At 52.4% G+C, this 13177-nt stretch overlaps 1 protein-coding gene across 1 annotated transcript in view; it reads right to left on the bottom strand.

Annotated features, from left to right (window-relative positions):
• DNAI1 (dynein axonemal intermediate chain 1) overlaps positions 1-13177 on the bottom strand; it is a 60029-nt gene that overhangs the window by 15541 nt on the left and 31311 nt on the right. Inside the window, exons 10-12 of the mRNA XM_060153214.1 lie at positions 11033-11117; positions 7399-7516; positions 7096-7139 (exon numbers count right to left, since the gene is read on the bottom strand). Of these exons, the coding sequence (XP_060009197.1) occupies positions 7096-7139; positions 7399-7516; positions 11033-11117 (247 nt within the window). The remainder of the gene's footprint in view (positions 1-7095; positions 7140-7398; positions 7517-11032; positions 11118-13177) is intronic.

Here is a 13177-nt window from a genome sequence, read left to right as displayed (position 1 = left end):
AGAATGGTGTCCCCGAGTGCGTTAGACCCATTGCTTGGTGTTTGCCACACCCAATAGCCTGTTTATCGCTGCAGTTACTCTGCTCAGGGTAGTGGCACTAATCTGATCTTTACATGGAGGTGGAGAAAGGAGGAGAAGGGGGCACCAGACCTGTTGGGGTGGTGGGGCGACTGGCACAGCCAATCCTTCCAGAATCTTGGACTAGAGAATGAGTAAGGGCCAGGGCAGTCAGGCATGACGAGAGAAAACTTCTGGCAGAGAGAAGCGTGGATTTCACGAGGCAGGGACACAGAGAGCAACCAGCCACACTAAGGCCTGAGGTCCTGCCTGCGTTCCCAGGCCACATGCATCCTGACAGTAAGCCTCCCGTTCTTAACCTGGCCCTAGGGGGTCTCTGCTATTTGCAACCAAACAAGCCCTCCCGACATAAAGATCACAGCTTCTCGGGACTTCCCTGGTGGCGCAGTGGTTAAGAATCTGCCTGCCAATGCAGGGGACACAGGTTCGATCCCTGGTCCGGGAAGATCCCACATGCCGGGGAGCAACTGAGCCCGTGCGCCACAACTACTGAACTACTGAGCCCACATGCTGCAGCTACTGAAGCCCATGCACCTAGAGGCTGTGCTCTGCAACAAGAGAGGCCACCGCAATGAGAAGCCCACGCACCGCAACGAAGACCCAATGCAGCCAAAAAAAAAAAAAAAAAAAAAAATCACAGCTTCTAATCATGGCTAGACCATGTGTTTCCTGAATTCCAGTTCAAGGCTTTGTCTGCCAAACCTCACCAGGAAAGCAGAGAAAAATTCTCATTCAGCTGGGGCTTCCTCTCCACTCTGTCTTAGCCTATGATCTTCTCATGCCCATCTCCAGCCCCCATGAGACCTCACTGTTCCACTCTCTAAGTGTGCCCAACGTGACATCACTGCCCTAACCTGCAACGGTGCCAGCATGATAGCATCATCCTGTCTTCTAGAAGTCCTCAAATGACATCACTACTCAGACCACCAATGGTCTCCACGTGATATCGTTGCTCAGGCTACCAGCAGTCCTAGTGACATCATCGCCCAGCCTGCCATCATTCCCAGTACGACGCCGCCAGCCAGGTCACCAGCAGTCCCAGTAAGACATTGGCATCAAGGTCACCTACAGCGCCTCAGTTCCCAGTGAGAGATAGAATCCTATCAGGCTCAAGGCTCACAGAGCCTTGGGCTCTGGGCCCTGGGGTACTTTGTCCTGAATCCCACAGGCTACCTGACTCCCCACAGCAGGACCGGAGGGCCCAGTGACACAGATGGGAGCCCCCGACTCCACACTCCATTACATAAAGAGGCAGGAGCCCTGAAGTCTGGGGCCAGTGAAGGAATTCCAGGTTATTCTAGGCCATAGGATTTCAGAGAGTATGTGTGGCTGGGTGAAAGGGAAAGAGGAATAGAGGAAGGGAAAGGGAGAGAAAGACAGAGGGAGGACGGAGGGGAGGTGGGGAGGAGAAACCACGTGGTGTGTGACTCCAAGACAGGCGGAGAGGGCCGCTGGCCTGGCCTTAGCTCCACTTTGCACTTTTGCCCTTCTCCAGGAAGCCACTTTGCACTTTTGCCCTTCTCCAGGAAGCCTTCTGAACCAGGAAGTTCAGCCTCTCCTCTGTGAGTGCCCACCCTACCCCCAGGAACTCCTCTACCTGTACCGCATTATTACAGGTGGCTGTGAGCAGGTCTTTTCCTTAGCCTGCCACCAAAGGATGGAGTGAGGGAGCATGCCCTGGCGTGGCCCAGCAGGCTTACTCTCTCCAGTGAGAGAGTTGCCTCCTGCTAACCCTGCTCTGCTGGATAATCTCTAAGGCCTCCCTGACTCTGACCTTCAATGATCCACGAGATTTGGGGGAGGAGAATCAACTCCCTAATAGAGCCTGATCTGGTGCTTCTCAGAAAGCCATGGTCTCAGGGGACGGGTGGCTTAATTCCACCATAGACCAAAGCTCTCACTGCCCTCAGCTCCCTCTGCCAGGGCCCTAGCAGAGTAGTGCCCAGTGAGTAGCATGGATGGATGCCTTCTTGGACTGGCAATCACAGCTCTACCCCTGCCCTACAAGGAAGAGCTCTAGATCACTCTGGAGAGTTCTGGCTGTCAGGAGAAGCCTGGGCTTCGGCTCAGGATTTGGGGATGGCAAGGCAGACAGAGGGCATGTTGGGGCATCTGGCTAAAGCCAGGTCAGTGGTCAGAGGGAAGTAGAGGCCAAGCTGCAGAGACAGCGATACCAAGACAGTGTCGGTCAGCAGGCCTCCTCCTCTCTTCCTGTGGCTCCCAAACGAATCCAGCCCAGAACTGACTCTAAGGCAGCAGCTGTTTAATGACTCCCTTTTTAAGGCATGAAAAAGGCGCTCCGAGGGGGCTGTGGTAGGCATAATGATGCCCCCCAAATGTCCATGTCCTAATCTCCGGAGCCCATAAATACGTTACTTTGCACAGAAAAAGGGATTTTGTAGATGTGATTAAATTAAAGACCTTGAGATGGGGAGATTATCCTGGATTATCCGGGTGGACCCAGTGTAATCACAGGAGTCCTTATAAGGGAAGGAAAGAGGCAGGAGAGTCAGAGAAGGAGGTGTGACAACAGAAGCAGATATCGCAATGATGCAATTGCTAGCTGGAAGGAGGCCACAAGCCATGAAATATGGGCAGCCTCCAAACTGGGAAAGGCAGGGAAGTGGATGGTCCTGCTGACACCTGATTTTTGCTCAGCAAAACGCAGTTTAGATGTCTGACCTCCAGAACTGTAAGATAATAAATTTGTGTTGTTTTAAGCCATCATGTTCATAGTAATTTGTTACTTCAGCAGTAGGAAACTAATACAGTAGGCTTTCAGGGAAGGTTGACCCAAACTCTACTGTTAGGAATCAGAGGGAGAGGCCACTCAGGATGGCTGTTCTCTTGCTCTCTGCGCATCCCCTGATCAACCAGTCCCTGCTTCACCTACACCTTACTCACATGACCATCTAATTCTCTTAATCATAGGACTTAATCAGTAACTACCTACGTGCTTGCCCCCTGCCCCAGCTGCTGGTTTCCCTGGCGACTGATGAGCCAACCTGATGCCAATTCCCCCTATAAATGGTAGCCTCCTTCTCCCCCAGCAGTGAGGATTGTGGCCATGTCCTGTGTGCAGTCTGCCATACACGGTGTGGGTGTTGCTCCAGGACGTTTTGCTTCTGACTTGTAAGATTCCCTATCCAATAAGTTGCGGGTGTCTCTGTCACTTTCTCTGGGCTCATTCTTTGGTCTCACAGCTGGGCGGTTACCAGGCTTGCAGGCCTGTGATGGTACCTTTTTCTGCGGTGGTTTGGAAGCAATCCCTCTAGAAGTCGGGGGGATAGAGGCAATGATCCCCAGCTCTTCTGATGAAAAGAATGAAACCCTCCCTCAGTTTCCCACACCCTAGCCCTGCCACCTTGGACTCCAGGAACAGATATGCCCCTTGGATTAGGATTTTCAGTCTCCAAAGGCAGGGGACTGGCCCAAGGCTGCCCCCAAGAAAGTACATCAGTGCTAGAGTGTTCCAGACCTCCAGTGTGGCCCACAGACCATGGTGCCAGGCCGGATCCAGCCTTCCAGGTAGCTGGGCTTTTCCAAGAGCTCTCACCTGATTAGAAGTCATATTTAAACAGTGTGGGAAATAAGAGCACAGCCTTGGAGACAGAATACGTCAAGCGGGACATTTAATTTGATTTAGGGAAAATGAGACAAACATTTGAGAACCTAAATAACTAACCAGTAATTAAACTAACAATGGGAATGCCCTTGCACTACAACCCAGTGAGCACAGTGGCCTTTATGGACTGTATTTACAAAGAGACCTGACAACATAATTAGTCCTGTAAATTTTACACAGCCTGCAGCTGAGGAGTGATGGATTTTGTGTGTGGAGGATGAACAGGGAGAAATGAGGTGGATGAATTTCCATTTTCAGTAAATGAAATTAACACTGCTTAATTAGTGAAGCTGACAAATAAATGATCAGGAAAGATTTAAATCCCTACAAGTGCATCCCTGGCCTGGGCAGGCTGACGGACCGGCCAGGAGGTGGTGGGGCAGAGTGGGAATGGGTTTAGCGCTGGGACTCAAGGCCTGACTCTGGCCCCTTTTGAGGGCGCTGTCCCTCAGAGGCTGGGCTGAGGGACAGCTGGCTCTTCTGCCTTTCTAACATGTGTCCTGCTGGGAGGCTTCCTCCCTGTCTCCTGTGTGATAGCCAGTCAGGACCACACAGTGTCTAGGATGTGTTCCACCATCCCTGCCCAGTGGATCACGAGGAGTCCCCATTTCCCTGCTGTGAACTGCCTAATGGGCTGGAAAGCGCCCCTTCAGTGCAGCAGGTGCACTGATATAATTGCATCCCAGCTTTGCCCCGTGGGCCAGCTCTTCCTAGACTACCTCCTTTGCCTTCCAGTGTTCCTCTATCTGCTTTCACCTGCTGACAGCCTTTCTTCACTCTGCTGAGACATGGAGCCTGGCCCTAGAGGGCACCCCAGTCTCTGCCCTATATGCAGCCTGACATGTCCACCATCTGGTACCCAGCAGCCACGAGGGGAGGCGGGTGTGATCGCTTCTGTGCGGTTGCAGGTAGTTGCCCGGGCTCTTTTCCTCACCAGCTTGCTCCTGGCCTGGCTCCAGATGACCACCCTTGGCCCCAGTCCTTCCTAGGGTGCATGCCTACCCCTGCCCAAGTCTTATTTGGCTGGGTCAGAGAATCCACATCTGGGAATTCCAGGCAAAAGGAGCCCTGGGCTGAGCTCATCAGGGTCAAACCCAACAACAAACCCAAATTCTTACTTTAGAGTCTGGCCACAGGAGGCCGAGTCTGATACTGGGAGGTTGGCTGCTGGGAATTTCCAAAGACAGTGCCTCAGCTTTGCCCCTCTTTCTTCCAGGGAGGCACCTGGGCACTTGAGAGCATGGGACTCCCAGGGGTGACCTCAGGAGTGAATGCAGGGGCCCCTCTGCATTCCAGCCCAGCCTGGCTCTGCTCAGGCCTCTGCAGATTGATGCTGACATGTACAAGGCTCTGGAGAATAGATGCCCATTGGAAAACTGGTCAACAGCTCCCATACCAGTGACAGCAAATACCACCGCCGCCGCCGCCGGGCCCAGCTCTCTAAGAGAAGAGGTAGGGGCCTTGTCTGATACCCCTCTGTCCCTATAGCCCCCGCTCTCTGCTCAGGGCCCCGGAGGGTCCTGCAGGAAAGCTAGGAGACAGAACGCCAGACAAGTCAGCAATGGTTGTCCTTTATGTGAGAGTGGTTCCTATAGCTCATGGGGCACATTTGCTGCTTTTCTTCCACGCATGTCTCATGACGGCCCTGGGACAAAGGGCCCGCAGGTGTCAGCCTCTCCAGGTCACCAGTGAAAACACCAAGGCTGACAGCAGCTTCTGGCCCGAGGTCACACCACTGGGAAGTGACCCTCCAGCCAGAAGGTCTGCAGCTGATAGCAGTGCCATCCAGGGACGTGGATGTGGCCAACAAAGGACAAAGAGACCCTTCCTGGGTGTGTGCCTGCCCAAAGGAGGCCTCTGGGCCTGTTGGGCTTGGGGCCATCGATTCCTGTGGGGTGGGTTACTCTTCTCCACCGCTCCTGGCTAAGGCTGCCCCCATGGACAACCTCTATATGACCCCAACCAGCTGACGCCCCTCCTGGCCCTCGGCGAGAGGAGGATAGGGCTAGAGCTGAAGCAGTTTCTCCTCCCACCTGCTGGGGAGCAGCCCACATCCCTACCTCAGTCCTGGGCAGAGAGCCTGGGCTGATCAGCCTCAGAGACGGGTCCACACCCACTCCTGGGCGGGCGTGCTCAGTCCCCTGCCCTGTTCCCGGCCCAGTAGCTGCAGCAGAGGGGGAGGAATGTGCTAGTTCCCTGCCAGAGGGGGTGGGCACTTCCCTCTTGGCAGTAGCCCATCCTCAGGAGTGGGGACACAAAGTGGGCATTTAGGGCATCCTCAAAGGCGGCCCAGACCACGAGACTGGGCGCAGCTCCAAGGGCTTCTCCCTGAGAGGAATGACAAACACCCACTCCTCCTGGCCCTCCCCTCCCTCCCCGACACTGGTCAAAGAATGGGCTGGGCGGACAGGCGGTCTGAGGGGCAGAGACCAGGAGCTTGTACGCCTGCCAGCCAGCAGCAGCTTAGAGAATGGGGAGGTCTCTCTGTCCGCAGAAGCTAATCCTCCTAGCCAGAGAACATGTTGTTCGCCTAGGGAGCTGCGGTTAGCGCGACGTATGGGGCCCTCTCCCGTTAGGAAGAGGGAACGCCCAGGCCAGTGCAGAGGCAGGGGCTTCTGCAGGGACCAAGGAACACGAAGGGAAAGCAAAGTGCCACACGGTTTCCACCGTGTTGCCTCCTGCTGTGGGGTGATGGAAACTGGCGGGAACGGGAGCATCCCGGAAGGCGGTGGTCTCCCAGGGTTCGGGGCCAGTGATGAACATCAAGTGCTTGCCCCCCTTCCCCACCCCGCCTGCTCAGGAAACTCTCCTCCTTCAGGCCTCACCACCAAATCCCTCCCCAGGTCTGGTCCAGTCTACCTTCTCATCCTTCTCAAATCCACTTCTCCATCTCCACTCCACGCTGGTGGTTCAGATCCTGCCATCTCTCCTTGGGATGCCTCCCCAGTCTCCTAACTGGTCTCCAGCCTCCAGTCTCACGCCTGCAAATCCCCCCTGCAGTGGTTGTGTCCCAGCCCTTGTCAAATTCCTTCAGTGTTTTCCCCTCCGGAGAAGGTCCAAGTTTCCTGGAATGGCTTACCAAGCCCTTTGGGGGCTAACCCTGGCCCCCTCTACAGCTTCATTTCCTCCCATATTGCTCATGCCTCCAGACCTTTGCATATGCTGCTCCCTTTACCATAATAACTCCTTCGAGGCTCATTTTGGCATATTCCTTCATCCAGCACTAATTACCAGTATGACAGTGGGTCTTCTCCATTAGACTGTGAGCACCCTGAGGGCACTAGACTTAGTCATCTTTGTATCTTTCACACCTGGCAAAGAGCTCTGCACTGAGTAGGTACTTCGTGTTTGCTGGTTGAGTGAGAAAATGAACAAATAGCCGGATTACTTACAGGAGCCATGTCCCACCGCAAACAGATCATTGTACTTTGGACTCCTGCAAAAGAAATAAGAACCCCTTGGCCCAGGAAATGGACATGGCTCTCCCCTGTACAGTGGTGCCTTAACTGCACTGTAGACATCTACTGTTGAGCTTAGAGACCTGGGACGATCCCATAAGAATCCCAGTCTCACGTTTTTCCGTAATGCTACGCGTCACCTTCAAAGTGATTAAGCGCGGCAGCAGCGCCCTGCTCAGGGCTTGGCATGCAGCAGGCGCTCAGGGATTCCAGGTTTTCCGCAATGTCTATACTCACCAGCAGAGGGCGGTGACGGCCAGGCGCTTGGCTTTGTCATTTTGGAACTTCCAGAGAGGCAGCAGCGTACCCTCCTGGTCCCGGTATTCGTCAGCAGCATCCTCGTAGTACTTAAAATCTTAAACACACACAGGCTGAGTCAGCCCTGGGACTGCCACTTTCTGTCTGGACCTCCTTGGCCCAAACAATTAACCTCTTTGTATTTCAGAGTGGGAATAGTAATAGTACCTATCTCAAAGGACTGTTGTGAGGATTAATTGCTAATATATGTAAAGTACTTAGAAAAATACCTGGCACAGAGTAAGCTCTCTACAAGGTTGTTGTTACTGTCATTGTTGTTTTTGGAGGTAAATTACACTAAAGAGGCTATGTCCTCGAGGATAATAATTCCGGGTCTGTCCATCTTCACATCCACGGCCAAGCCCCGCTGGACTGAAGCTGCCTGGCCCCCTCATGGGTCCTCTGAGCTCAAGTTCATCTCCTGCCCTAAATTGTCTCTACCTCCTGTTTCCTCTAACTTAGGTAGAAGCCCCCTCCATCCTTGTACTTGTCTAAACCAGAAATCTTGGTAAACCTTGACTGATCTTTTCCCATCATTTCTCATGTTTTCCTTCTGATTATCTTTTTAGTCCATTCACTTCTCTCCAGACCCATAGCCACTTCCTAGGTTCAGGCCCCAAAAGCCATCACCCAGACTCTTACACCACCCTCCTAGCTGGTCTCTCTACCTCCGGACGCTCCTCCAGTCCACATTCTGCAGAATAAACCACCTCCCCTACTGCCCTGAAAACCCCTCAATGGCTCCCCTTGCACAGGGGATCCCTGGTCAAACCGAGGCTCCTGGCCACTACTTCCATGTCATTTCCAGCCAACTGTTCACCTACCCTCTGTATCAAACAGCGTCTAAAATGTCCTGCTCCTCCTGAAAACTCCCACTCACTCTAGATCCAGATCAAACTCCCCCTGCTCTGTGAGGCCTTCACTTTCTTGCTGAGCAGAGTTCACCTCCTCCTCCGTCCCAGCCCTGCCTCTCGTCTGCTGAAACGTGTGTCATACAGCGTTGCCTCTCTTTATCCTTTTGCCTGTCTCCCCCCTCCGGCAGACGGCTCCTGGGGAGCAGGAAGTACGTTATTTTCATCTCTGGACCCGCAGTCCCTAGCACAGGGGCCAGCCACAGAGCAGACACCTGATGACTGTTCAAAAAAGGCAACAAAATAGATCAACAGAAGGGAAATGGTTCTCGGTCTTCTTTCCAACCCATTAGAAAATGATCCTCTTATCCAACGAGGTCAAGGACATGCCCAGGCACGGCCCCAGCCTCTCTCACAACGCCCCACACTTCGAGGTTTCAGAACTACATTCAGCCCTCAAAAATGGCTCAGACAAAAAAAAAGATTAGAGTGGTCAGAGGCATAAGCCTTGATCACATCAGAGATCCCTGAGCTCAGACTATCTTTGAAAAGAGTTCGTTTCAGAGAGGAGATTAATTGGTAACACTTCTCTGTTTTCACTTCTTCCCAAAGGGAAAAGTGTATGCAATTTTAAAAAATCAAGGTTCAATGCATTTTTCTGTGACTGTGTTCTCATAGATGAAAAAGGTTCACCAAGGCCAATTTCTCCATGGATATTAATCATGTTTGCAGCTCTTTGGTGGGCTGATTGCAGAGTCTGGGTTTCAGGAAGCCAAGCTGTGTGAGTGACAAATTCATTCACAGCTGCCGTGTACTTTGACAGCTTTGAAAAGCACTCAAGGTCGTTTTCCAGCCTGAATGATAACAAGGGGGCTTGTTTAGGCTGCTGGTCTTGGCAGCCGTGGTTTCTCTGTCCCATGGGTGAGCAATGAGCATCAAGTCACCAAGAAGAGCCCTGGGCTGTCAGCAGAGGAGACCAGCCAGCAGTGGGGAGCTGCCAGCTCTGGGGAGGCAGCTGCTCCAGATAAATGCACAACCTCTTAGGGAAATACAAGCCACTTGGGAATGTGCTGTTCATGCCATGGGAAGGATTCCGTTTCCCTGGCTCTGTCAAAGACACCAGAATTTCCCAGGCCCCCAGGATTTAAGCGTTTCTGAATCAATCTCTTTCTTCACCTCGTCACTAATTAATCACTCACATAGACCTATTGAGTGTTTATTTGAAATGTCTCTTCCAGCTCAGTGGCTCTGTGGCCTCGTGCTAAAGTGCTTAGGCTATGGGTCCAGGGGGCCTGTGTTCGAGTCCTGATTGTGCCGCTCACACCTCACACTAGCTGTGTTTTCGAACAAGTGGTGACATTTCAGCCTGAACGTCTCATCTATAAAATGGAGATAATAGTGTTTTTCACCTGACAGTGTGGCTGTCAGGATGAAATAGAATAATACATGTAAACTGCACAGTACAACGCCTGGTACATAGGCCATTCCCAGGGAAGGCTGGTGCTTGCTGTTCACTGTTGTAACTGCACCTTTTGCTCCAACCCTGATGATGCATTCTGGGTAAGGTGCAGTGAGGCCCACTCTACCCACACCGGAACCTCACCCTCGCCTCTGCTGCTGTATTCTGCCCAGTGGTACCCTCCTCCAGCCCTGCTCTCCTCGGGCTGTGTCCCTGCCTGAACAGTATCTTTGAACTCTCTGCAGAGAAAGCTCAGATTCCCTGCGCGTCATTCGAGGCCCTTTCTTAAGTGGCCCCGACCACTTCTCCAGCCTGAACTCTCACCACTTTCCAACAGAGCCCCTGTCGGGGTCACTGAGCCTGCTGCCCCTTGTTCCCAGAGTCCTTTCCAATTCATTTTCACCACTGAGTCACTGCTCGTGCTGTCTCCTGCCCAGCACACCTGCCCTCTGCTAATCTCCCACTCAAACTCTGCTTATCCCTTGGCATCCAGCTCAGCCCTCCCTGAAGCCTTCCTTGACCGCTGCCACTCCTCACTTCCCCTCCTCCATTCTTGACGATCCCCAGAGCAGTTTCTGTCTGCGTTCTATCACTTATATGGTCCCTAAGCTGGACAGAGTAGAGAACAGAGCACAGAATTAGGTGGCTTAAGACCTAGGTTTGGGTCCTCTCTGCCTTTCACTAGTCAGGTGGCCTTGGCCTTAGCTTTGTCGTGTATGAAGAAGGGATAAAAATCTCTGCTCTGCCGCCTCCCAGGATTGTTAGAAAGATGCTATTAAATCACTAATGTGCAGATTTTTTGCTGCACCATTGTCAGATCTCATCACCACACCCATTTTTTTCTTACGCCATTGTTCCTGTTTGACCTGTGTTAAGCCTTACCTCCCTAGTGACATCCAGAGAAGGGATTATTTTTTCTCCCCTTGCACCTGTAGGACCTAGCATGGGACACTCAAATACTCATTTTGTATGAGGGATTTTTTTTTTTTTTTTTTTTTTTTTTTTTTTTTTTTGCGGTACGCGGGCCTCTCACTGTTGTGGCCTCTCCCGTTGTGGAGCACAGGCTCCGGACGCGCAGGCTCAGCGGCCATGGCTCACGGGCCCAGCCGCTCCGCGCCATGTGGGATCCTCCCGGACCGGGGCACGAACCCGTGTCCCCTGCATCGGCAGGCGGACTCTCAACCACTGCGCCACCAGGGAAGCCCCTGTATGAGGGATTTTTAATACAGGTAATAATAGTAGTCGCCAGCACTTTAAGTCTCACCTTGAGCAACATCATCATATGTGTTCTGGTTGACCATCCGCTCCATGATTCTAGCAGCTTGGGTCACTTTGATGATGTCATCACTCTGTGGAGATACAAGAGCCACAGGTCCTAAGCCAGCATCTGGAAGGTCGTGCCCTGAGCCACAGCCCTGACTTACAACTGGTTCAGCGATGCCTCTTTGACACCACCCACCCCAGATAGCTCTGTAAAGGTATCTCTTTGTGCCTCAAGGCCCAGTTCTCCCCAACATCCTCTTCTGGGAATGCCCAGCTCACAGGTGGCACAAGGAGTCTGCACTGCCATACTTGGCCCCTGAGCAGAGCCTGCCTCCTGCTCTTTCATCCTGAGCTTATCCTGGGGAAGGCGTATCTCTGAGCACAAGACAGGGCATTGAAGAGAGCCCAGGAGGGGTATTGGAGGGGACAGCAGACAGGGTAGGTAGGAGACTTCTTTGGTGGGGACAGAAGTTTCACCAGCCTGAGCAACAAGGGCTCCCGTTAAAGTTCTCAGAGATCTTCTGGTCCAACTTATTTAGTCAAGAGCTGAGGAGGACACCGAGGCCCAGGGAGAGGAAAGAGACCCGCTTTTACACAGGGAGTACAAGGCAGAACTGACTCCTAACCCAGGGCCCTGTCTACGGCCCAGGCCAAGGAGAAAGCATGAAGTTTCATGTCAGGGGAAAATGACTCATTCTGAACAAAAAAACAGGATCATCATTATGTGAAATTCCATAACGTAAACCATTTAACAGGTTAAAAGAGGAGCAAAGAGTTTGGGGCTGGCAAGACGGGCCTAAAGAGTTTAGGGCAGGTGGCAGGAATGAACCAGTGGAGTGGACAGCCCTCCAGAGGGGCTCCAGAGGGCCAGGCCCATGGCTCTCAAAGATGAGATTTCCCAGGACTGACAGTGTCAGGCAGTGGTTAAGAGAACGGGTTCTGGGACCACACGGACCTGCATCCCCATCCCATCCCACAGATTAGGAGCCGAGTGGCAACTTTAGGTAAGTTACATCTCTGTGTTTTAGAGTACTCTGATACAGTGGGGATGGATAATGCCACTTGCGTCATGGGGTCGTTGTAGGATTAAATGTAATAAGCACCGTGGTGTTAGTAGCCCAGTGCCCGGTGGTGATGGTGATGGTGGTGTCAGAGGAAACATGCGGCCCAGTGTGGTGGGGGATTACTTACAAAGTCACACATGGGGGACTGCCTTCGAGACCCTCTCATCAGTTTTCAAACCGACTCCAAGCTTATTTCAGAAAACTGACCAAGGACATTCACTGGAGTCTTATAATCACGACTCTCAGAGTTCACCTGGTCCCAGCCACTACCCCCTATTCCCTGACCCAAAGCAGGAATCCTTCCCCCTCAGCAGCTTCCTGGCAAACACCTCCCCCCAAGTCAGGCAGTATCTTGTACGGTTAGCTGAAACCTACTTCCCTGGGTCTTATACCCATGGTCCTAACTCTGTCCTCCAGCCATAGAGACTTGTGTGCCAGATGCTAGGTCCTCTGATGTAGGAGGAACAGCGCCTCATTCCTCGAGTCAGCACTCCTTCAGGCGAACCCTCCCAGTTCCATCAGCCATGCATGGCATATTAACAGCCACCACCTGTCAACCAGTATCAAGCAAGTACTATTTTAGGGGCTGTGCATATATTATCTTGGGTTCTCACGACAGTCTTGCAAATCAGGTATCATTAGGCTGTCTACAGATGAGGGAACAGGTTTTAGAAAAATCCAGCTCCACAGCAAAGCCAGGATGTACACTCAAATCTGTGGACTCTAGGGCCTGTGTTCTCAGCCCCACACAGAGAGCCAGTTCCTACCCAGCCTGACCACCCTTTCCTGGTCCTGGTCCCTGGAGACTCAGGGATGCACATGCGCTCTGAGGAGAGAGTATTGTTCCGGAAACTATGCTACTTGAGCAGACACAGCTCTTTGTTGGTTCTGACTGAACTTGTGGCCTCTGAGCCCTTTCCCCCTTTGCTGTCTTAATCTCTCAAATAAGACAAACTTACATTCATTTCTGTACATTTACCCAAATCATTAGTGAGACAGAAACCTGAGATCTACCACTGCAGACCTTCTGACAGAGTATCATGAAGTTATTCTGCTTTCTCTCCTCCCACACACTTGAATTT

The sequence above is a fragment of the Lagenorhynchus albirostris genome, chromosome 7 (assembly GCF_949774975.1).
Source record: "Lagenorhynchus albirostris chromosome 7, mLagAlb1.1, whole genome shotgun sequence".
NCBI lineage: Eukaryota > Metazoa > Chordata > Mammalia > Artiodactyla > Delphinidae > Lagenorhynchus > Lagenorhynchus albirostris.
Note: the sequence above shows the minus strand (reverse complement) of the source record. Positions and strands in the feature narration are given on the sequence as shown.